Source organism: Lemur catta, chromosome 5 (assembly GCF_020740605.2).
Source record: "Lemur catta isolate mLemCat1 chromosome 5, mLemCat1.pri, whole genome shotgun sequence".
NCBI lineage: Eukaryota > Metazoa > Chordata > Mammalia > Primates > Lemuridae > Lemur > Lemur catta.
This window is the reverse complement of record NC_059132.1, coordinates 44,907,716-44,932,361: the sequence shown is the minus strand read 5'-3', so window position 1 is coordinate 44,932,361 and position 24,646 is coordinate 44,907,716. Positions and strand designations below refer to the sequence as shown.

General features: G+C 37.3%; 1 protein-coding gene across 8 annotated transcripts; it reads right to left on the bottom strand.

The window, feature by feature from the left end:
• Positions 1–861: 861 nt before the first annotated feature.
• On the bottom strand, positions 862–24,369 carry LOC123638216 (synaptonemal complex protein 2-like). Of its 8 annotated transcripts, none has more exons than XR_006735243.1 (10): positions 24,276–24,369; positions 23,712–23,770; positions 23,530–23,614; positions 19,610–19,658; positions 16,403–16,550; positions 15,770–15,825; positions 13,831–13,960; positions 8,483–8,552; positions 2,099–2,202; positions 862–1,465 (listed from the first exon to the last, which is right to left on the bottom strand). XR_006735243.1 is itself a non-coding variant. In XM_045551667.1 (10 exons), exons 1-9 carry the CDS (start codon positions 24,293–24,295, stop codon positions 13,568–13,570), a joined length of 600 nt encoding a protein of 199 aa, XP_045407623.1. In that variant the 5' UTR covers positions 24,296–24,369; the 3' UTR covers positions 8,483–8,552; positions 13,530–13,567. The 8 variants fall into 8 exon arrangements, 4 of the variants coding, with proteins under 4 accessions (XP_045407623.1, XP_045407626.1, XP_045407624.1 ...); XR_006735240.1 differs by lacking the exon at positions 862–1,465 and adding an exon at positions 8,659–8,749 and having other exon boundaries at positions 2,180–2,202; XM_045551667.1 differs by lacking the exons at positions 862–1,465; positions 2,099–2,202 and adding exons at positions 13,530–13,597; positions 13,724–13,746.
• Positions 24,370–24,646: the final 277 nt, after the last annotated feature.

The window sequence follows — 24,646 nt, the reverse complement described above, 5'->3', positions numbered from 1 at the left end:
ACAGCACCTTTGTACTTCTTGCTATATGGTCATAAGGGTGTGTGTGTGTGTAGCATTTCCGAACTGGGGTAAAATATACATAAAACTTACCCTTTTAACCACTTTTAAGTGCACAATTCAATGGCATTAGCTATATCACAGTGTTTTCCAACCATCATCAATATCCATTTCCAGAACTTTTCCATCATCCCAAAAAAAAAACTCTGTCCCCATTAAACAATAACTCCCCCATCCCCCAACCTCTGGCAGCCTCTATTGTACTTTCTGTCTCTATGAATTTGACTACTTAGGTACCTCACATAAGTGGAATTATACAATATTTGTCCCTTTGTGTCTGGCTTCTTTCCTGTAACATAATGTTTTTGGGGTTCATCCATGCATTAGAATTTAATTTCTTTTAATAACAGTCCATTGTATGGATATATTAACACTATCGTTTATCCAGCATTTTTTAAATATATATCCGTGCTTGCCCTGTCTTTACAATTGGATTAAAAATTCTTTAAGAATAGCGTTTTAGGATCATACAGTGGTAGACCACGAAGAGACTTAAGGAGGGCATTTAAGTCACCCCCTCTTCATATAGATGAAGAACCACAAACCTAGAAGGGCTAAGTGACGTACATGAGATAAATGCTGTTGGTGGGTGATCACACATCTGTCACCTTGTTTTGAAATCTAATACTTACCTGCACAGGTATATCTGGTTTAAAAGTTTCATTATGCAATTCGGTGCTTTCTTTGCATCTTTTGAATAAAGTGGACTCCTTCTGTACCTAACCTAAACCACCACCACAACAACAAAATGATCACATTTTGGTTAAATATAAATATGTAAGTCGAGTGCATGGTTTGTGTTAAAAAGACGCTGCCAGCATATGGTAATATTCATAGCTAGCATTAGTGTTCAAGAACTATGATAAGGCATCCCCCTACACACCTTTCAGGCATTAGCAATACAGAACAAGCTAAAATGGGAAAATTTATATTCATGCTACCAATACGCATATTGAATACTGTGAACAAATACCCATAATAAATCGGCTTACATTGGTATCACAGAAAGTAAGACAGGACTTTGAAGATCTTCCAAGTTAGTTAAATGAATTTGGTTAGGATAAGATACTTTTCTCGAAAGTGCTAATAAGTCATTAGAGATTTATAAATAACTGGACAGAAAAAGGAGGGGACTAAAATAGCTCTAATGTTCATCCCGTAGACAAGATTTTAGGACAACCTGTACATGCATGTGTCTCAAGACCTGCCACAACTCAGCTGACCAACCAGCCACAGTCTACCTCCTTCTTTGTCCCCAACTCCTCTCCAGTCCTTCGCTTGGTTCCCTCTTTTCTCTTCCTTATCTATTAGCATGACCAAATCATTGTTTTCCGGTAGTTCAGCTGTGTGAAAACACTACCATTGAAACCAAACCATGCTTCTGATTTCCACATAGGTCCCTTTGGTCCTACTGGAGCAAATGGACATGGAACAGATATAAATACAAACTACAATTCACAAAGACATTAAAATCAGTGGTCACATCTATGACAAATACTTCTCCCCAAAGATGCAGGAGCATCTTCGGATAACACCATTGATGAATGACATGAACTTGTGACTTTAAGCTTTTAATGAACTAATTTTTTTCTTCTTTTCAGCTTTCTGGAGGTATAACTGACAAATAAAAGTTGTATATGTTCAAGGTATACATATATGTGCACTCTGTGAAGTGATTACTACAATCAAGCTAATTAACATATCCATCACCTCACCAAACTGTGTGTGTGTAAGAATAATGAGCTCAAATCTCAAGTATACAGTAACATCACCATTAACCAGTTACCACAGTGTACATTAGGTCTCCAGAATTTACTCATCTTGTAACTGAAAGTCTGTACCCTTTGGCCAGCATCTCCCATTTCTTCTACCCCAACCCCTGGCAACAGCCCTTCCACTCTGTTTCTATGAGATCAACTTTTTTAGATTCCACAGGTAAGTGAGCTTGTGCAGTGTTTGTCTGGCTTGTATCACTTACCAGAATGTCCTTCAGATTCATGGCAAGTTCGCTTTCCACTTTTAGTGCTATTAGGACTATTACCTTGTATTTTCTTCTCAGTTCTCTAGTGAAGTTTTCAAAGGTTGTGAGAAGGGCAGACTCATTCAAGCTCTCTGGCACAACTTCTCAGGATGGAGTGAAGATGCCTTATGGACAACAAACATAACACATTACATAAAACTAACCGCTTCTCCATCCTCAAGGCCTGAGGTCCCCCCAATGCCCACACTGTGACCCTGCCCAAGGCCACCTCTCTGGAGGATCTCCTCAGTTCCACACCTTCGACTATCAGCTTCTCACCCTCCCTCTCGCCTGAGCTCTCGCTAGTGGTAAACAAGTTCCCAATGGACTGTCGAGCATCCCCGTCTCAAAACCCACCCAATTCTTTTCTTCCCCATCTAAACCACTCTCTTCCTTTCTATACCCTCAGCTATGACGTCATCTCACTTCTTCTTTCTTCCCATACCCACCCTATTCACTACTGATTTTCCCTCTGAAAATTCTGGAATCCAATTTCACTAAATCACTCAATGAATATTTGGATGTTACTAAGCACAAGGAGTTGTGTAATGGGGCCAACAGGCTGTGGGCAGTAAAGAGGCAAGTGTCCTTTCTTCCCCCTGCTCCTGCTACCCCGGTCTCCCTGTGGATCCCCGGGCACGCCAGGCATATTCTCGCCTCAAGGCCTTTGCACCTGAGGTTCCTTCTGACTATAGCACTTCCCCATATATCTGCACTAAGGACTTCTCTGGCCACCCAATCTAAAATTTCAACACAGCCTCCCAACTTTTTAAACCCCTTTCCCTGCTTAACTTTTTCTTAGCTTTCCTCACATAGAACATACTACATGTTTTACTTTTCTTGTGCATTATCCGTCTCCCCACTGGGAGGTCAACTCCAATGAGGTCAGGCATCTTGCCTGTTTTCTTCCCTACAATACCCCTGCCACCTAGAAAAGTGTCTGGCATGGAGTAGACACTCATTAAACATTTGCTGAATAAATGAAGGAATACCCAGCTCCTACAAATAAGATACTGGACATGCGCAAAGGAGATCTCGATAAAATAGATAAGAATTGATTTCAGTTCTCTTATTCTGATTCTCTTACTGGTGAGGATAGAGGTAGAGAAGCAACACAAACTTTAGAGACCTAAATACCAACTATATAAACAGATAAATAGAAATTAAGAAATTTGGTATTTTAAGATCTGCTAGAACTACTTTTGGGGGAAAGCTCTAAACATACTAATTTTTAGAACTTGCACCACAGCAGGAAATACCAGTTACCAACTTCAAGGTGACAAAACGAATAGGAAAATTGTGTTAAAATTATATCAAAGAATAGTCAATCTTAAAATAGTTCATGCTCTGTGGTATATATATAATAAAGGTGTTTTTTTAAGAAAAATTAATAACCTAGGTTTAAATATCAACTTAGATTATTTTTATTAAAAGGAAAAAGAAAAACAAGAGAGGTAATAAATACTAATTGAGAGAAGGATGATCCAAAAGCCAAAAGGTCTAAACTAGTAATAAGAGATATGCAAATAAATGATCATATAGGAATGATGAACTTCATAGGACACCTTAATTTGTATTCTATAATAGAATTATCATAAACTAGAAATCTCACTAGAGATCACATTCCTACTCTGCAGAACTTGGAAGAGCCAATATCCAGCCTCTTTGAAATAAAAATATAAATTAATAAAATTAAAAACATAAGATATACTCTCAACTGTGAGAAATACTTTATACAAGTTAGTATCTTGTTCTTCTCACTGTACTTATATTTAGGTGTGTTCATTTATTTGAAAGGTTTGGATGGATATTTTCTATAGGGTCACATTGTTTCAAGAGCAAAAGATTTTTAAAAATCAGTGAAGGAACCCAGGTACAGTTCCATCCTCCTCTTCCAGACTCAAGGCAAACAGCACTCATGCCTGAATCTTCTGTGGTGTCTATACCCCAAGTCAGGGCCCAAAAGAACCACTTAGAAGGGATTCCAGATAGCCTCAATTAGGCACTGATGAATGACCATTACATTTCCTTCTTTGCTGACTGTTCTGCCCTTTCTGGGACATTTTTTCTTCTTCTTCTTCCTCCTTTATAGCAAATTTGTAGCAAAAGCCCAAAGCACAGGCTTGAATTTGGACGTATCATATCCATGCACTACCCAGGGTAAAGCAGGGCATCTGCCAGCACAGATACTAGTTATATCCACCAGAAAGAGAAATCCAGGAACACAGCATAAACAACCTGGTCAGCCCTTGAATTAATTATATGGAATTTGTGACCCTACTAACTAGGATCATCCAGACGGATGACTTCATGGACGTGGAAGTAGCCTGACACACAGAACCCTTCTCTGAAGTGGCGATGCTGGTACAGTGCTTTACCAGTACCCAAGGTATGGCTCTCCAGAGGAACCCGTGCTATGTCATGAAAGGCTACAAGTCCTAAGTGATGTCCTTGGCTAGGTTCTATTTCCATGGTAACTGCATACCTCTTTTAACCAGCACTTTTCAGCATTCTCAGAAAAGAGTTAAAGCTACACACAGAGAACATCGCAAAAATGAACACAAACATAGTAACGGTCATCTCCAAAGAAATGCGAAATCCATGTGTTTGTGGGTGGCTGGCAGACGGGGTGTGTCCTTGCTCTCACAAGAACATAGCTTTCTTTATTTCCATGATAACTGAAGACTTTGGCAATCTGAGGAGCTTCTGAACTTGTTTGGGGTGGCCTCCAAGGCACAAGTTTTAGAGAACACAGTTTGGTGTTCACACTGCATTTTTAAACTCATATTTCTGGTAAAAACAATTGTTAACGCTCGACAAGAACCAATCCTATGGTTAACAGCCAGGTCGCCTAAGTTAAGGCATTTTTTTTAAACATTGCTCTGAAGCGACACCCTGTGGCACAGAATGATAAAGGCCAATAGAATAGCATCTTCACCAAAAGTTCTCCTATGTGATATTTACAGCACTTCCTCACTGCCAAGTCCATTGTTTATTCTACCAACGTTCATCAAGTGCCGAGAATATGAAAAATTAAGGACCATCTTTACCATTGAATTACTCAGTCTGATGGGAACTGCTAAAATATCTTTGGTATGCATTAATGCATTTTAAAAATCTATAAACCAATTGACAAATATTTGTGACCACGTATAATTGCTTATTCAAATATGGAATCATGCAGAAGTACATCATTAGATGTTGGGTTTTTTTTATAAGTTTCTTACTCGGTTACCTTGGCAAATACAGAATGCCTCTACATGGGAGGCACTGAACTAGGCATTCACAGCACTGAATGGAATGAAGGAGCTAAGCACCTAACTCCTTTCTGATTCTGGGGGCCTCTCTAAGAAGGCAGATGAGGGCAAAATGCTATACCATAAATAAAATTACCCTGCTTGCTTTCAGTTCTGGAAGCACAGCACATCAAAAGTTCTCGGGTAAACATTAAAACACAAGTAAGGCTGGGTGCAGTGGCTCACACCTGTAATCCCAGGACTTTGGGAGGCTGAGGTCAGAAATTTGAGACTAGCCTGAGCAAGAATTAGACCTGTGTCTCTACAAAAAAATAGAAAAATTAGCTGGGCATGGTGGCACATATGCCTGCAGTCCCAGCTACCCAGGAGGCTGAGGCAGGAGGATCACTTGAGCCTAGCAGTTTGAGGTTGCTGTGACCTATGATGATGCCATTCACTCTAGCCCAGGTGACAGAGTGAGACCCTGTTTCAAATAATAATAATCATGGTGATGATGATGATGACTATAACAAAGACTTCCTATCCCCAAAATTCCCAGGTAATTTGACAGGTGATTTCTACCAAACTTTTAAGAAACAGTTACCTTATTGTAGATGAACTTTCCCAGTAAAGCAGAGAGAGAGGTGCTCAGCCTCCCTCCACAGGCTGCTGTGACACTGATTTCAATGATAGCAGGAGAAAAGCTTAAGTCTGTTCCTCATGAATGTAGATGTAAATCTCATTAATAAATTATGAGCTAAAAACACCCAAGAGTATATATTTTGTTAAACGTACCAGGATCAAGTGAGGTTCATCCCAGGAACACAAGTGTGGTTCGACAACATAATACCTATCAGTGTAACTTGCCACATTAATAAACAAAAAAGACCACCCCTCTACTCTTTGTTTCTATGCGTTTGACTTTTTAAAATTCCACATATAAGTACAGTCATGCAGTGTTGGTCTTTCTGCGTCTGTCTTACTTCACTTAACATAGAAGGGTGGTTACTAGGGCCCAGTGGGTGGAGAAAATGGGAGATATTGGTCAAAGGGTACAAACTTTCAGTTATGAGTAAGTTCTGGAGACTTAATGCACAGCATGATGACTGCAGTGAATAATAATGTATATGGACTTAAAATCTGCTAGGAGAGAAGATCTTAACTATTACGACACACACAGAAAAGATAACTATGTGAGGTGATCAATATGTTCGTTAGTTTGATTATAATCATTTAACAATGCATATGGACATCAAAACATCACCAATACATACCTTAAATATATACAATGTTTATTTGCCACCTATACCTCAATAAATTTGGAAGGAAAAAAATGAACTAAAGGAGAAAATTCATTTGATTATCTCAGTTGATGCAGGAAACACATTTCGTAAAGTTCAATACTATTTATGATTCAAAAAAACTCAGAGCAAACTCTGAATGGAAAGGAACTTCTTTAACTTGGTAAAGATTATATACCAAAAATATACAGCAAGTATATATTTTACTTAACGGAGAGACTTCAGATTCATTTGTTACAAAGTTAAAAATAAGAAAAAAATTGCAGACTTTCACTGCTATGTTTAACATATACTGAAGATACTAGCCAATGCTATGAAGAATGGAAAACAAAAGATCTAAGTATCAGAAGGGGAGAGAGAATCTATTATTTTTTGAAAATAATAGAATCATCAACTTAGAACCAAGAGAATCAACAGAGAAATTATTATAAGAGCCCAGAAGGTTGTCAGATGCAGGATTATAACAGTCAAAAGCATTTCTCTGCTTTAGCAGTAGCAAATTTAAAAACAACAGTAACAAAATCATAATAAAATCACAAATATCTAGGAACTAACATCAACAATACATAAGCCCTTCATGGAGAAAACTTTAAAATTCTATAAAACACACAGACAATACAAATCAATGGAAAGACATTTCGTTCTCTAGCTAAAGAAATCCTGTATTATTGAGAATTAACTTTTAAGTACACTAGATCAATGAAAAAATCAAAATAAAAAATAGAAAATATTTTAAACTAAATAACAAATGTTATATATTAAAGAATATTTCAAACTAAAAAATAACAAATGTTATATATTGTAGAATATATTATATCCTACAATGTCGGATTCACCTAAAGCAGTACTTAGAAATGTACAGCATTTTGTGTTAAAACAGTAAGTAATATATGATAATATGACTTTTTGGTCGAAAAGAATTTCACATGACTAACCACAGAAGAAAGACTGATGAATTAGAATTCACTAAAATTAAAACCTTTTATCAAAACAGCAATTATAAATTCATATACAGAGAGATAAGTGCAAACCACAAAGCAGAAGATGTTTATAACATATATAACCAAGGACTCATGTCCAGAATATACAAAGAATTCCTAGGAATCAATTTTGTATTTGATTCCACTACTTTTTTTCCCCACTTGTGCATTCTGAAAAAATACTGTACGTTCAGAAGAGCTTGTCAGATGTGGGCAGTTTAAAGAAGGATTATAAAGCAAACATCTGCAAAGTGGATGGTGATTTGTAGATATTTATTGTGTTACTATTTGAAAAACAATTTATAACTATTTGAATCTTTCTGATACATAATTTAAAATGTAAAGAAAAAACACGCAGTTAAGAAACACCATAAAGAGTAGAGAGGTGTTATATTAATTCATTATGTTATATTCTACACAACATTATATACCGTATCATAGACAACACTGTGAACTAGACTGGAAACTTTCATAGCACTGTGATTATGAGAAAATGAATTCAGAAGTTTTAATAATTTGTCCAGACAACCTTTTAGAACACTTCTTATAAATTGCAAGACTTGGGGATGGAATAAGCTCTAGACCAAATCCTTAGGTGCCCCCACCATGCCCTCCTCTGAGACAGGAGAGGAGGTGTGAACAGCTGGTGGATTCTGGTCTCAGGCTGTATTTTCCTTGGCACAAGCGGTTCTGGTTCCCGAGTGAACTGAATGAAGCCCCCGTTTCTCCTCTTAAACTGCATGAACACCTACGTGGACCTCTGCTCACCCCATGGCCTGACAATAGTCACTCTATAAAGTGATTTTATCTGCTCCAATGTAACAGCCCAGCCTGCCAAAATCAAATCTCATTGTATTCTATAAGAAAGAGAGTTTATTATTCTCTCACCTCTATCTTCCAAGTTTTGCAGCGTATGTTTGAAGCTAGTACTCTCCAGTAATGACTCTTGGTTCACAATCTTAAAAACAAAACAGACCACAAACATATGTATTTTATGGCAAAATAAGAAACAAGTGGTGCTGTGTTACCCCTTAATATTAATTCTGGAAAACCAGATGAATTACCAACAATTAAGTAGTGCCTTATATACACTTTCTTCATCTTCTGAGTGCTCCAAGGAAGAGAACTTGCTTAGTGGGTGAGGACCTCGAAGCCCTAAGTGTTAGAAAAGTTTCAAGTGAATAAATACACCAAGTAAAACCTGGAAGCAGTAACATTTCACTATCGCTCTAGATATTAAATCTCATCATCAAAAAAAAAAAAAAAAAAGAAACACAGTCCTAAATAAAACAAAAAACTACTGACTGTATCTTTCTGGGCATAGATGCCTATTAGGTTTGTGGCTCTGTAGATAAAATGAATAGCCTGGTACCTCGACTGGATCAGCACCTTCAGTAGCTGCCCATCTGGCCCAACTACATTGGTAAGGATTCTTCAACCTCAATCTTGTGATTCTTTCCCTGCTCTCCCTCAGATACCCCTTCCTTATTTCCTTTTATTCTTTATGAATTGAAATAAATATATATATATATATATATATAGTGTAATGATTATCACCATCAAATTAATTAACACATCACTACTCACGCTGTACATTAGATCCCCAGAACTTGTTCATCTTATAACTCAAGTTTGTATCCTTTAATAACTCCCATTACCCCACCTCCCAGTCCCTGGCAACCGCTGTTCTACCCTCTGCTTCTATCAGTTCGACATTTTTAGAATCTACATATGAGATCACATGGTATTTATCTTTCTGTGTATGGTTTATTTCACTTAGCATAGTACTCTCCAAGTTCATCCATGTTGTCACAAATGACAGACTTTCCTTTTTTTATGGCTGAATAATATTTCTGTGTGCATGTGTGTGTACACCACATTTCTTCATCCATTTATCCATTGATGAACATCTGTGATGATTTCATTTCTTGGCTCTTATAAGTAATGCTGCAATGAACATAGGGGTACAAAATTCTCTTTGAGATACTGATGTTATTTCCTTGAGAAGGGGGATTGATGGACTGCATGATAGTTCTATTTTTAACTTTTTGAGGAAACTCCATAATGTACTCCACAATGAGTATACCAATTTATATTCCCACCAACAGTGTACAAGGGTTCCCTTTTCTCCACACCCTTGGCAATACTTGTTATCTCTTATCTTTTTGATAAGAGCCATCCTGACAAGAATGATATCACATTATGGTTTTGATTTGCATTTCTCCAACAATTAGCAATGTTGATCACCTTTTCATATACCCATTGGTCATTTGTACATCTTCTTTGGAAAAATTTCTACTCAGGCCCTTTGCCCATTTTTAATTGAATTGTTTTCTTGCCATTGAGTTGTGTAAGTTCTTGATATATTCTAAATACTAACCCCTTATCAAATATAGAGCTTGCAAAAATTTTCTTCCATTGTGTAGGTTGCCTTTCCCTTTTATTGTTTTCTTTGCTGTGCACAAGGTTTTGAGTTTGATGTAGTCCCACTGGTTTATTTTGCTTCTGTTCCCTGTGCTTCTGGGGTCATCAAAAAAATCATTGCCAAGAGCAATGTCAAGGAGTTGTTTTTTCCCTCTATTTTCTTCTAGTAATTTTACAGTTTCAGATCTTAAAGCCTTTAATCCATGTTGAGTTAATTTTTGTATACAGTGTAAGACAAAGGTTTCATTCTTTAGCACGTGGATATCCAGTTTTCCCAATACCATTTATTGAAGAGACTTTCTTTTCCCCATTATGTATTCTTGGTGCCCTTATCAAAGAGTAATTGATTGGATGTGTGGGTTATTTCTGGACTCTCTATTCTGTTACCTTGGTCTATGTGTCTGCCTCTATGCCAGGACCATCTTGTGTTAATTACTATAATTGTTAAATATAATTTGAAATCAGGAAGTGTGATGCCTCTGGCTTTGTTCTTGCTCAAGATTGCTTTGGTTATTAGGAATCTTTTGTAGTTCCACATGAATTTGGCGATTGTTTTTTTCTATTTTTGTGGAAAATGCCACTGGACTTTTCATAGAGATTACATCAAATCTGTAGATGGCTCTGAGTAATATGACATTTTAATAATACTAATTCTTCCAATCCATGCACGAGGACTATTTTTCCATTTCATGTCGTACAGGTCTTTCACCTTCTTGGTTAGATACATTCTTAAGTATTTTTCTGAGCTATCGTAAATGGTATTTTCTTGATTTCTTTTTCATATTGTTCACTGTTAGTGTTTAGAAACACAACTGATTTTGTTGTTGTTGATTTTGTATTCTGTAACTTTACTGAATTCATTTATTTTAATTCTAACAGTTTTTTGGTGAAGTCTTTAGGGTTTTCTATTTATAAGATCATGTAATCTGCAAACAGAGACAATTTAACTTCTTCCTCTCAAATCCGGATGCCTTTTATTCCTTTTCTTGCCTAACTGCTCTGGCTAGGACTTCCAGTACTATGTTGAACAGAAGTGGTGAGAGTGGGCACCTTGGTCTTACTCTTGATCTTAGAGGAAAACCTTTCAGCTTTTCATCATTGAGTAGGATGTTAGCTGTGGGCTTGTCATATGTGGCCTTCAAGTTGAGGTACCTTCTGTACCTAATTTGTTGAGTTTTTTAAAATATAACATGATGTTAAAATTTGTCAAATGCTTTTTCTGTATCTATTGAGATGATTCTATGAATTTATCCTTCATTCTGTTAATGTAGTTTATCACATTTATTGATTCGCATATGTTAACCATCCTTGCATCCCACTGATAAATCCCACTCGAACATGATGTATGATCCTACTACTGTGCTGAATATGGTTTGTCAGTATTCTTTGAGGCTTTTACATCTATCTTCACCAGAAATATTGGCCTGTAATTTTCTTTTCTTGTAGCATTGGTATCTGGCCTTGGTAATAGGGTAATGTTGGCCTTGTAAAATGAGTTTGGAAGTGTTCCATCCTCCTCAATCTTTTGGAAGAGTTTGAGAAGGATTGGTACTAATTCTTTAAATGCCTGGTGTAATTCACCAGTGAAGCCATTTGGTCTTAAGACTATTCTTTATTGGGAGGTTTGATTACTGATTCAATCTTCTTACTCATTATTCAGATTTTCAATTTCTTCATATTTAGTCTTGGAAGGTTGACTGTTTCTAGGAATTCACCCATTTCTTCTAGGTTGTCTAATTTGTTGGAGAATAATTTGCCCAGTTCATAGTACTGTCTTATGATCCTTTGTATTCCTGCGGTGTATGTTGTACTATCTCCTTTTCCATTTACAAATTTTATTTGAGTCCTCTCTCTTTAACTCTTGGTTAGTCTAGCTAAATATTTGTCAATTTTGTTTATCTTCTCAAAAAAACCAACTCTTAGTTTCACTGATCATTTCTGTTGTCTTTTTAGTCTCTATTTCTTTTATTTATGCTCTAATATTTATTATTCCCATCCTTCTGCTGACTTTGGGTTTACTTTGTTCTTTTCCAGGTTCCTGAGGTGTGAAGTTAGGTTGCTTTAGATTTTTTTTTCTTACTGTAGGTACTTAATTGCCACAAAATTCCCTATTATTATAATAACACTGCTTTTGCTGTGTCCCATAAGTTTTGGTATATTGTGTTTCTGTTTTCATTTGTCTCAAGATACTTTTTAATTTCTCTTTGATTTTTTCTTTGATCCACTGTTTATTCAGGAGTGTGTTGTTTAATTTCCACATATTTGTGGATTCTCCAGTCTTCCTCCTATTACTATTTCTAGTTGCATACCCTCATGGCCATAAAAGACATTTGAGATTATTTAAAGCTTATCAAATTTGTTAAGATGTGTTTTGTGGCCCAACATATGATCTATCCTGGAGAACGTTCAATGTACACTTGAGAAGAATGTGTGTTCCACTGTTGTTGAATGGAACGTCCAGCATATGTCTGTTAGGTTCATTTGGTCGACAGTATTATTCGAGTCCACTGTTTCCTTATTGATTTTCTGTCTGCATAATCTATCCCTTTTTGAAAATGGCATGTTAAAGAACTTTACTAGGTTTCTATAGCTGTCTATTTCTCTTTTCAGTTCTGTTAATATTTGCATTATATATTTAGGTGCTGTAATGTTGAGTGCATATATATTTACAATTGCTCCATCCTCCTGATGAAGTAAGCCCTTTTATCATCATACAGTAACCTTCTTTGTCTCTTGTGACAGATTTTGACTGAAAGTCTACTTTGTCTGATATAAGCATAGCCAACAACTGTGCTATCTCTTGGTTATCATTTGCAGGGAATATTTTTTTCCATTCCTTCACTTCCAGTTTATGTTTGTCCTTAAGGCTAAAGGGAGTCTCTTATAAACAACATACTGTTGGATCTTGTTTCTTCTATCCATTCAGCCACTCTGTGTCTTTTGATAGGAGAATTTAATCCACCTATATTTACAGTGATTATTGATAAGGACTTACTACTGCCATTTTGTTAACTGTTTATTGACTATTTTGTAGTCCCTTTGTTCCTTTTTTTCTCATCTTGCTGTCTTCCTTCCTTTTCCTCTTTAATGCTATATTTTTCTCTCTCCTTTTTTTTTTTTCTTTTCTCTACTTGTTTTCTTCCAGTGGCAGCTCCACTAAGAAGTTGTCAGTGAAGTGTTTACTAAGTGTCATTGTATGCCTGGCAATGTGCTAAGCTGCAGAATAACAAAGGGGAACAATACGATATCACTACTCTTAATAAACTTAAAAGATACAGACAGTTAAAATAAAATACAATGAGAGTTAAGATAAAGCTTCTAAGTCAAGAGTTGGCAAACTCTGGCCCCCAAGCCAAATATAGTCTGCTACGTGATTTTATAAATAAAATTTTATGGAAACACAGCCACAGTTGTTGGTTTACATCTTGTCTGAGGTCAGTTTTGTGCAATAACTGGAGAGTTGAATTGCTACAATAGAAAGTATATGGATCAAAAAACAAAAACTACTTACTATCCGGTCCTTCACAGACAAAAGTTTACCAACCCCTGCTACAGGTCATCATTTGAGTCGTCTTGCTTCTTTAAAAGAGGAAGAACACCTGCAATTCTTATACATAAGCTGATCTCCAATGTCAAAGCAAAATTAAAACACAACATCTTCCATCCTTTTCTAATAAAGACATTAAAAGGGAAGAACAATCTTACCTTCACACTTTCTTCAATAGATACTAAAAGAAAAATGTTTTGTTTATCTCAAACTACTTTTCCCAAAATACAATTTTTTCTGTGTAAGACGACAGAAAATCATGTACCTGTTTTTTTCGCAGAATCTTCAAGAGTTAAAAAGGCAGAACTACTTGGGAATTTTGTTTCGGAAATTTGCGGAGGCATGGTGTCATTTTGCCTGGACACGTCTTTCCGTAATGGTCTTAGAAGTTTAGCCTAAAATACAGAACCTTTTTAAAGTATTAGTATTCATAATCATTCAAAACAAAAATTCCAAGACATTTTCTTTTATTTATTTTTGTAGAGACAAGGTCTTGCTATGTTACCCAGGCTAGCCTCAAACTCCTGGGCTCAAGTGATCCTCACACCTCCGCCTTTCAAAGTGCTGGGATTACAGGCACGAGCTACTCTGTCCAACCCAAGACGTTTCCAATATCCTTTTAAGAAACTTAAAAATTGGATGTACTCCATTTGAAGATAAATGTGAAGACCACAGATCCCTGAATCAGAAGAACATTAGGTCATATTTCAATTGATAACTTTAAATTAGTGGTTCTCAAACTGTGGCCCAGACCGGAGCATCAGCAATACCCGGGAATGTGGCAGAAATGCAAATTCGCAAACCCCAACTATAACCTGCTCAATCAAAAACACTAGGGATAGGACTAAGGAATCTGTGTTTTAGCAAGCCATTCTGGTCATTCTGATGACCATGAATGTTTGGGAACCACTGCTCTAAATCAGGGGCCAGCAAACTACAGCCGCTGCCTGTTCTTGTAAATAAAGTTTTATTGGAACACAACACATCCATTTCTTTCCATGTTGTCTATAGCTGTCCTCTGGCTACAAAGGCAGAACTGAGTAGTTGCCACTGAGACTGTACGGCTCTCAAAGCCTAAAATATTTTACTATCTGGCCTTTTACAGAAAAAGTTTACCAATCCCTGCTCTAAATTATTCTCATATACAGAGAAAACTGTATTTAGAATACTAATATTTGCACAAGACCAGCAATGTCCTCATTGAAAATCAGCATAGACTTCTTGACAGTTGCACAGTCTACGTTTATGGATTTCTGAAGCTGTGATGTTTCTTTAGTGCTTATTTAAGACAAATGCTGTATTTATTAGAAACTGTTCTTTTGGCCCATTTCTAACTGATAACTCATTGTTTCAGGCTGAACTGGTCAATGAATAGTTAAGAGATTACTCTGGCTCACAGGTTTAGCCTACCTCTGTCCTTCCAGGACATGAGAGCCCTTTAGATTCACATAGGGCAACATGCCCCAGGCTGACTCAAGAAAGCAGACAGAGCTATGGCTGGAGCGCCAGCTGCATGGTATTTCTGCAGGGGCAGGCAGTGTGCTGTTGACACCCTCAGAATCACAGCAGCTGCCCTTTATAAAATCCCTAGGTATGTGGCACTATACTCTGTAGTCCTTATATATCTCATTTGATGAGAAACAAAAACCAACTGCTGAGAGAGGTAATTCAGCTAGTAAGAGGCAAAATTTGGTTTTGAATGAGTGCAGACACTGAAAATCAAATTCTTAACTACTCTGATGTAACAAAAAGGATAAGTGAAGAAAAATTAAGAAAGCTTTGAGGCTTTATTCAATATTTATATAAGCTTAAAGGCATCCCAACCACTGACAAAGGAAATAAATGATTAAATCATTAAAAGCTTTGGAAGTGACATGTCAACAAACAAAACTAAGGGAAGAACTTAATGAGTTTACTTTAAAATGTAAATTCAAAAGAGCATATATTTGTAGGAAATTGGCCCAGATTTTTAGCATCATTCATAGGAAACATCCTTTGGCAACGTTTGGGAACAATGAAAAAAGATCCGAAATCTTTACCCAAGATTCATATGAAATGTTCAGAAGTCCTTGCAGTTTCTATTGGCAGTGATTCACATACCAGCAAACCAATGGTTTGTTATTCTCATATTCCTGAAAATTACTTGAGAAATAAATGCAGTCTAACCCACAGGGCATGTGGCAGCCAAGATAAAATTTACTTACTTGGTCTTTCTTGTGGTCATGGTCACTGCCACTACTGAGAGGGAAAAGTGGCAAGACTGAAATGAAAGAAAACAAATACATGCTGGATACGTTGACTTACAAGACATAAATTCATTTTCCCCCTTCCAACATGCAAATACTAAAAAGCAACTCCCACTTATGTTCAAATGTCTAAAGTTCCCTTTCTAATCATTCAACCTTGTTCCTCACCACCCAGAATGAATTCTCTGCCCCAGACCTGCCCCGAATGTCACTCTCATATCCTTGTTTTGTCCTTGTAGTTTTTCCTAACTAATAACACTTCCCTGTCTCCTCTTCAGATCCTACGCTTTTTCCCAAGCATCAGCTAAGGTCCCACCCGTCTCTTCCTTGCAGATTTTCGTGATGATTCCAGCTCATGCCAGATTCCTTTCATCTGAACTCCTACTCCATATATCCATAGCTCATATTTAATTGCTGGTTAATCCCATATTCTTCTGTTTCATGTTTCATTTCGCCTTTCCAATGTAATTACAGCAGGGAAAGATACCTCATGATCATATATTTCTTTGGTACCTTTTCCTACCACATACTAAAAAATAAATACCTACTGATTTATTTGAAAAGTGACTCAAAGGCATATGCCAAACTTACTTCTTATACTACTCCTGGTTCTTATCTTTTTTCTACTAGAGTATGATTTTAGGGATTTCTTCTTTTGGTTACTGGTCCAAGATAGTTCGCTGGTACTGGTACTTGAATCTTGACTACTCTCAGAGAAGAGATGTTTCCTGTAATTAAACTTTTACAAACACAGATGAGAAATGAGAACTTTTAAAGGGATGTTAGTGCCACTTATGGACAACTAAACATATTACCACAAAGCTAGACACAGAAGTAACTCCTTCTAGAAAACTGGGCTCTCACATAATAAAAAGACAAAGAAGTAAGGAGGTGAAGAAAAAGAAGAAAAGGATTATTCCACTACTAAATTCTCAACCAAGTTGCTATTGTAAAGGATGACAAAATCCTCTTGAACCAAATGTTTGCAACTGAAGAGAGGTTAGAGAACTGTTCAAAAGCTGAGGCACTTTAATATTGTGCCAACATTACAACTTCAAAATACTAAATCAAATGACAAAAGAAAGTATCAAAATATTTTTTGCAAAGACATGCTTCTCTGTACACTTTAGAAGAACTAAAACCAAACAGGGGGGTCATTTCTGTTTAAACCTTAAAGCATTTTGAGATTAAGCCTGGACTATAAAAGGTTAGAGATTTAGGGCAAGTTTAATCTTTCCAGTGGATTATTCAACTATATCTTGATATTTATATGAGTATTTTAAAAATCTTTTTCTGTTTTTCTATTAGTTTTTATAATGCTGAGACAAATAAACGTTTATGTTCAATTTTAATACGGAGTTTGTTTGGATTTTAACAAAAAAGCACACTCTATTTGAGCTCTATCTCTTGGGCCCTGTCTCCAAACTGCCCTGCCTCTCCAGGGACTGCTAACAATTCATTCTCATCTCAGGCAAGGGAGGATTCTTGTGGATGCAAACACACTAAGTTGTGACAGTATCTAACATTACCTTCTCAGACAGGAAACGCATCACCCAGAGACACACCTCCTGCCTGGAATGACGAAACACAGAATCAACTCCCAACACTCACTAGGGTGACATTGTTTATGACAGCATGACCCATGAGATTTAAGGTGGGTGATGGTTAATTATCTAGTTTTCAAATGAATTCATGTTTTGAAGACGAAATTACTTTTCCTTTAAAATATTTAGCCATTCAACATTTTATAGAAAAGGTCATTTTTCTTAATTGATAAAAATTGTATTTATTTATGGTGCACAACATGACATTTTGAAATACATATGCATTGTGCAATGGCTAAATCAAGCTAATTAACAGATGTTAATGTTGTTTTGGTAAGTTCACCTAAAATCTCTCTTATCAATTTTCAAGTATACAATACATTGTTATTAACTACAGTCACAATACACAATAGGTCTTTTAAACTTATTCCTATCTAACTTTTTGTGTCCTTTAACCTCTCCCCAATTCGCCACCCCCACTCTCACCCACCCCCTGGTAACCACTGTTCTACTCTCTGCTTTTCTCAGTTTGACGTCCTTAGATTTCACACAGAGGTGAGATCATGCAGTATTTGTCTTTCTGTGCCTGCCTCCTTAACATGATGTCCTCCAGGTTCATCCATATTGTTGCGAATGACAAGATTCCCTTCCTTGTTAAGACTAAATAGTACTCCATTGCACATATATACACCACATCTGCTTTACCCATTTGTCTATCCATAGACACTTAGGTAGATTGAGAAGGTAATTTCTAAAAGGACCTTTGTGAGCCAGTCCTATTTGCATCTTACACTTTCTTTAAGTTAAAGAAATGGTTGGAGGAACCTGCACATTTGTTCCAGTGTTCTCCAACCCAGTGTATTGTAAAGTAAAAGTATCAATGCATTTAATGCATCCTGCATTGGATGTATTAAAGCCATGCAGCAAGGCTTTCCCAGTTTCTCTGGTTTATATCAAAAGGTGTTGAAAGTTATTTACAGAAACAAAAGTATCTAGAGAGCAGTGGTTCTCAAGTTTGGCTGCACAGCACATTAGAATCACCAGTAGGGGGCTTTAAAAACAAACCCCCATGCCTGGCCATTGTCCTTGTAAATAAAGTCAGATTCTCTGGCAAAGGGACCCAGATCATAGTAGTTGCTCCAGCTCCCCAGGTGATGCCAATCTCAGGCCTGAGTAGCAGCAAGTGAGAACCATTGTTAGGAGGAAGCCAGAATAAGTATTAACTCATTTGTTTGAAGCTCATGATCTCAATTTTAGAAAAACTGTTCATTGAATATTCATTATAGAGATTTAAAAAAAAAAATACACTGACTACAGGCATAGAGCACTGTGCTTCCCAAGGTGAGAGGCCACCAGTGATGACACACTGGACAGGTGTCATATGACACACATAGGCACAAAACCATGTCACTGAACAACACTGACTCAGAGGGAAACATTTCAATTCTTTTAAAAGCCTGCTCTATTGAGGATAAGGCTTGGGTGCTAGGTCTTTAACACTTCTACTCACTAATCTTTTTTTAAAAATAAATCAAGAACAAGATTTGGACTCAAAGCCTAATAAAGGTTGTTTTTTTTTTCTTCTTCTTTTAAAGAGTTTTAAGAAGTGCAGAGACATGACCAAGTCTGCATTTTTGGTAGATGTCTCCGGCTGTGAGTTTCAGTCTGGGGTCCATGGGCAGTGCCCATTCTCACCCATGCTGCCACCTTGGTCACAGTAAGAGGGCGTAACCATCTCTCATCTAAGATCAGGGGCTCTTTACAAAGCTAAATGAGCACTTACTACAGTAGCAAAGGATTGACTGAAGGAGTCTATCTTTCAATATTCCCTTACCTATATGCCATCAAATGAGACTTAACATGAAATGTTATCTCCTGATGAGTTTATTGACTGGGCACATTTCTCTGTCCACCTAACTAGATGATCCCGGGTATGGCAGATTTACCTTTTCATAGTTTATAGTTAATAAGGCCCATTGTATGCAATGAATTAAAAATGTAAATCAAGTGAAAGTATAGTTCAAGAGGCTAACCTTGTTATTTTCAACTGTATTTATTTTGGGGCTTACCTACTATTTGTTACAAATAATTCTGATTTTCCATTTGAAAGTGAAATGATTCCTTTTCAAATAAGTCTAAGATAAATTTAATTAAGAAAAATATAGAAAGTAAAGAGTAGAGCATTGGCATATTTTGAAGAAGGTATGCAAATAACCAAAATTCGGGAAGTATTGCTTTAAATTTATTATATTACCGACACACTTGTTTCTTGCTTTCTGTCATCCCTGGAAGCAGAATCTGCCCTAAAACACAATACATGAAATTAATGGAACTGGTAAAACCAGCACCCTCTTCTGTCCCTCACTTCACATGCCTAACTTGTCTTTCCTTCCTGTGCCCTCTGTCTGATCATGAACTCACTGCATGGGAAGTACCCCACTCTGCATGCAACTTCTTATTGTGCAACCTATTTCCATATATTCTGTGGCAGACAACATCTGTTTATCTAAAAAAAATAAAAAATAAAAAAAACCTTTGTTGAGCCCGTTGCCTGTCAGGCATACAAAGAAAAAAGCGGCAAAGTGGGATCAGCAAATAACCAGCCCACTGGGCCAGTGCTGAAGAGCTGTGTTTCCAAAGCCTAGATCTACCTTAGAATCCCCTGAGGTGCTGTAAACAAAAGCTCTTGCTGTGATGCGTGATGCTCAGCATCTTCCATAGACCTGTCGGCCATTTGTACATCTTCTTTGGAGAAATGTCTGTTCAAGTCTTTTGCCCAGTTTTAATTGCTCTGATTTTTTTTACTATTGATTTACAGGAGTTACTCATATATTTTAATGTTAATTTCTTATCAGATATATGGTCTGCTAGTATAAAACACACAAAAGATAACAAGTGTTGGTGAGGATGTGAAACAATTGGAACCCTGTACACTGTTGGTGGAATGTAAAATAGTGTAGCTGCTATGGAAAACAGTTTGATGGGTCCTCAAAAAAAATTAAAAATAGAGCTACGGTATGATCCAGCAATCCCACTCCTGAGTATACATCCAAAGGAAATGAAATCAGTATGTGGAAGAGACATCTGCACTCCCATGTTCATTGCAGCGTCATTCACAACAACCGGGATATAGAATCAACCTAAGTGTCCACCAACAGATGAATGGATAAATAAACGTGGCATAAGAAAACAATGGATACTATTCAGCCATAAGAAAGAAAGAAATCCAACAATGTGTGACAACACGGATGAACCTGGAGGACATTATGTTAAGTGAGACAAGCCACTCACAAATGGACAAATACTTCATGATCCCACTTATACAGGTATCTAAAACAGTCAAACTGACAGAAATAGTAGATTGGCAGTTGCCAGAGGCTGGGGAGAAGGGGAAATGAGGAGTTGTTCTACAAGTGTAAAGTGTCAGTTATACAAACAAGATGAGTAAGTTCTAGAGATCTGCTGTACAACATTTGCCTATAGTTAACAATACTGTATCATGCACTTAAAAAGGGCTTAAGAGGATAGATGTCATATTAAGTGCTCTTACCACAATAAAAATGGACAAAAGAAAAAAGCTAATACACCATTTCCAGGCAGCCACTGATCTGTCTCTATAGTTTCAGGAATTTTCTAGACTTCCATATTCTATCCATACTGTAGAATTTTATGCAAATGGAATCATACAGTATGTACTCTTTCTGTCTGGCTTCTTTTACTGGGAATAGTTATTTCGAGATTCATTCATGTTACGTGTTTCAACAGTTTATTCCTTTTCATTTCTGTGTAGTATTCCATTGTGTGTATATACTGAAATTTGCTTATCCATTCATCTACTGATGGACATTTGGGTTATTTCCAGTTTGGAGCTATCACAAAGAAAGTGGGTATAAACATTCAGTACATCCCTTTGTGTGGACTAATGTTGTCACTTCTCCTGTGTAAATACCTAGAATTGGAATACTGGGTTAGGATGGGTACACGTTTAACATTTTTTTTTTTTTTTTTTTTTTGAGGCAGAGTCTCACTCTGTTGCCCACGTTAGAGTGCCGTGGCGTCAGCCTAGCTCATAGCAACCTCAAACTCCTGGGCTCAAGCGATCCACCTGCCTCAGCCTCCCAAGTAGCTGGGACTATAGGCATGTGCCACTATGCCCAGCTAATTTTTTCTACATATATTTTTAGCTGTCCATATAATTTCTATTTTTAGTAGAGACGGGGTCTCGCTCTTGCTCAGGCTGGTCTCGAACTCCTGAGCTCAAACAATCTGCCCGCCTCAGCCTCCCAGAGTGCTAGGATTACAGGCGTGAGCCATCACGCCCAGCCCATGTTTAACATTTTAAGAAACTACCAGCAGTATGTAAGAGTTCCAGGTGTTTCACATTTCCACCATTTGTACTGACTTGGTACAGTCTGTCTTCCCAATTTTAGCCTTTCTAATAGATCTGTAGTACAACCATTCTAATTTTAATTTATATTTCCCTGATAACTAATGATGCTGGGCAACTTTTCATGTGCTTATCTGCCGTCTGTGTATCATCCTTGGTAAAGAAGCTGCTTGAATCTTCTGCCAGTATTTTTATTGGGTTGTATTTTTATTATTGAATTTTGTGAGTCTGTAACATAATTCAGAAATGAACCCTTTATCACAGCAATCCCCAACCTTTTTGGCACCAGGGACCAGTTTCATGGAAGACAATTTTTCCAAGGACAGGGTTGGGGAGTGCGGAAGCAGAGCTCAGGTGATGATGCAATGGGGAGCAGCCGTAAATACAGATGAAGCTTGCTCGTTTGCCACTGCTCACCCTTCACTGCTTCTTTGTTGTTAGTGTCATGTCTAAATTTAAAGCATAACTCAGTGGTCCCCAGCCTTTTTGGCACCAGGGAGTGGTTTCATGGAAGACAATTTTTCCATTGATGGGAGGAGGCGGGAGACGGAGCTCTGCAGCTGGGTTCCTAACAGGAGGCCACAGCTTTATCAAATATATGTTTTATAAATTTTTTCTGCAAGGGTGTGGTTTGTTCTGTTCTTCTCCTAAACACTGGTTTTCAAGCAGCGTAAGGTTTTTTTTATTTTAATGAAGTCTAAGATTTATCAATTTATTCTTTTACTGTGTTTTGGGTGTTATATTTCAGAAATCTTTGCCTACACCAAGGTCATAAAGATATTTTTTCTTATGTTTTCTTGCAAATAGGTTTTACATTTAGGTCTATAATCCATTTTTAGTTAATTTCTTACAAGGTGGAAAGTAAAGATCAAAGGTCATTTATTTTTTCTTATATATGGATATTTAATTGTTCTAGCACCATTTATTGAAAAACATATCCTTTCTTCACAGAATTGTCTTTGCATTTTTGTCATAGACTAGCTGTCCGTATATATGTAGGTCCTATTTCTGGATTTCCTAGTCTGTTTTGTTTATTGATCTTTATGCAAATACCACACTCTCTTGATTAATGTAGCTTTATAGTACATCTTAAAAGTAGCATTTAAGCCCTTCCACTTTGTGTTTCCTGTTGAAATTTATCTGGGCTATTGTAGGTCCTTTAAATTTCCACATGACATTTCAAAAAAGCTTGCCAATATCTTTAAAGAAAAAAAAAAAAAAACCTACTGGGATTTGAATCAGGGACTGTACTGAATCCTTAGGTCAATTTGGGAAGAACTGGCATCTTAACATTGAGTCTTCCATCTCATGAGCACATATCTGTCTCCACATATTTAGGTCTTCCTTAATTTCTTTAGTTTTCAGTGTAGGGGGCGTTGGGGAGGTCTTACAAATCATTTGTCCAATTAATCCCTAAGTATGTCGTATCTTAATACTATTTTAAATGCTATTGCTTTTCATTTCAATTTCTGATTAACATATAGAAAGAAAATTAATTTTTGGTTATTGACCTTGTGTCCTTCAATTTCAAATTCAGTGTTTTGCTGCAGGAAAAAAAGTTGCCAAAGAGACCCCTAGAGGTATAACGGCAGAGGCCAGTAGGCTAGGAGAGTTTGCCAACTGTCAAATTATTCTACAGAAGACTTCACGCAATGCTCTCTCCTTGTGTGTGTGTTGGGGGTGGGGCGGGTAGCCAGACATAGGAAAGGGGAAAACCTAGATGGTCAACTTGTGGTACTCACGTTAACAATCATCTACATAGTTTATTAGTTTTGAAAACCACTTACCTAGATTTGCCACTTAATTTAGGAGACTGAATTTTAACTGATGGTTCTTGTAAATCGGAAGAATGCTCATGTTTTGAAGTAACTTCTAGTGACAAAAATTAAAAACAAAGAATGTTAAGCATTTCAAGTAAACATTTAAACATACCACTCAAATCTTATTTATGGTAGGTAATGTATCTGACCTTGTTGTGTATCATCCAGTTTCAGTTTTTTCAGATGGACTCTCAGCTGTATTTCTTTGCTACAGAAAAATAAAAACTTATATTATGGCACCTTTGAAGCTTCTCTTTGGAAGTCTTGGAACTACTTAACACCTCATAAGAATGGACTACCCATTGAACACTAAGATATCATGCCCCTTAGACATTGACAACTGAATTTATTGGCACCAAATGACTGTGAACTAGCTGGATGAGAAGCCTCAAGCTCCTCGATGTTAAGTAATGTGCCCAAGTTCCTACAGTAAGTGTAAACCAGGTCTGACTGCAAATATTAGGCTCCTTTCCCTACATCTCAGTCTCCAGATCCCAAATGAGTCACGCATTCATTCCCTGGGAAAGTGAGTTGCATGAAAGGAGAGAATAAACAAACACAGCAGGCAAAAACAATCCCCAAGAGGAGATGGTCAAAAAATTGACAGATGGGTGGCCAGCAGAAAATGGTCCACAAACCAGGAGAGGTGCTTCCACCTGTCAGCATCCTAGTGGACACTGATCGGAACTCTGAGCCCAGCTCCTTGTACTCACAGGCGGTGCAGACTGCTCATTCAAGGGGAGAGTTATCAGGCAACAGTCATCTCCAGCACTCATGATCTCCTCCAGGTCAGTAGATTCTTCTAGCGGCTCTATACACATTAAGAACAGAACATTTAAAATAATAACCATGCCCACACTGACACACTTACCATCACTATTCACGGAACGCTAACCTCTGGCACCTTGCTGTCCCTTGGAAAGAGCTGGTAATGAGGGCCTGCCTCAAACCTCAAATCAGAAATCTGAAAGCACTTGGGAAAACATCCTTGGGGTGAACTCTAGTGCAGAGCCACTTTGTGGGCCAGCAAGACCCTCCCTTTCCCCATCTCCTGCCTCCCCATCCAGGTTTCCCTTTGTCCCTT

Bases quoted from the DNA above. Each gene is read 5' to 3' on its own strand.
- LOC123638216 (XM_045551667.1), bottom strand. From the start codon at position 24,295: ATGAGCAGTCTGCACCGCCT. The intron at 19,659-23,529 runs GTAAGTGGTTTT...ATTGTGTTTTAG, and splicing joins AAATTAAGTGGCAAATCTAG to GGCAGATTCTGCTTCCAGGG. The intron at 13,598-13,723 runs GTAAGATTGTTC...CCTCTTTTAAAG, and splicing joins CTATTGAAGAAAGTGTGAAG to AAGCAAGACGACTCAAATGA.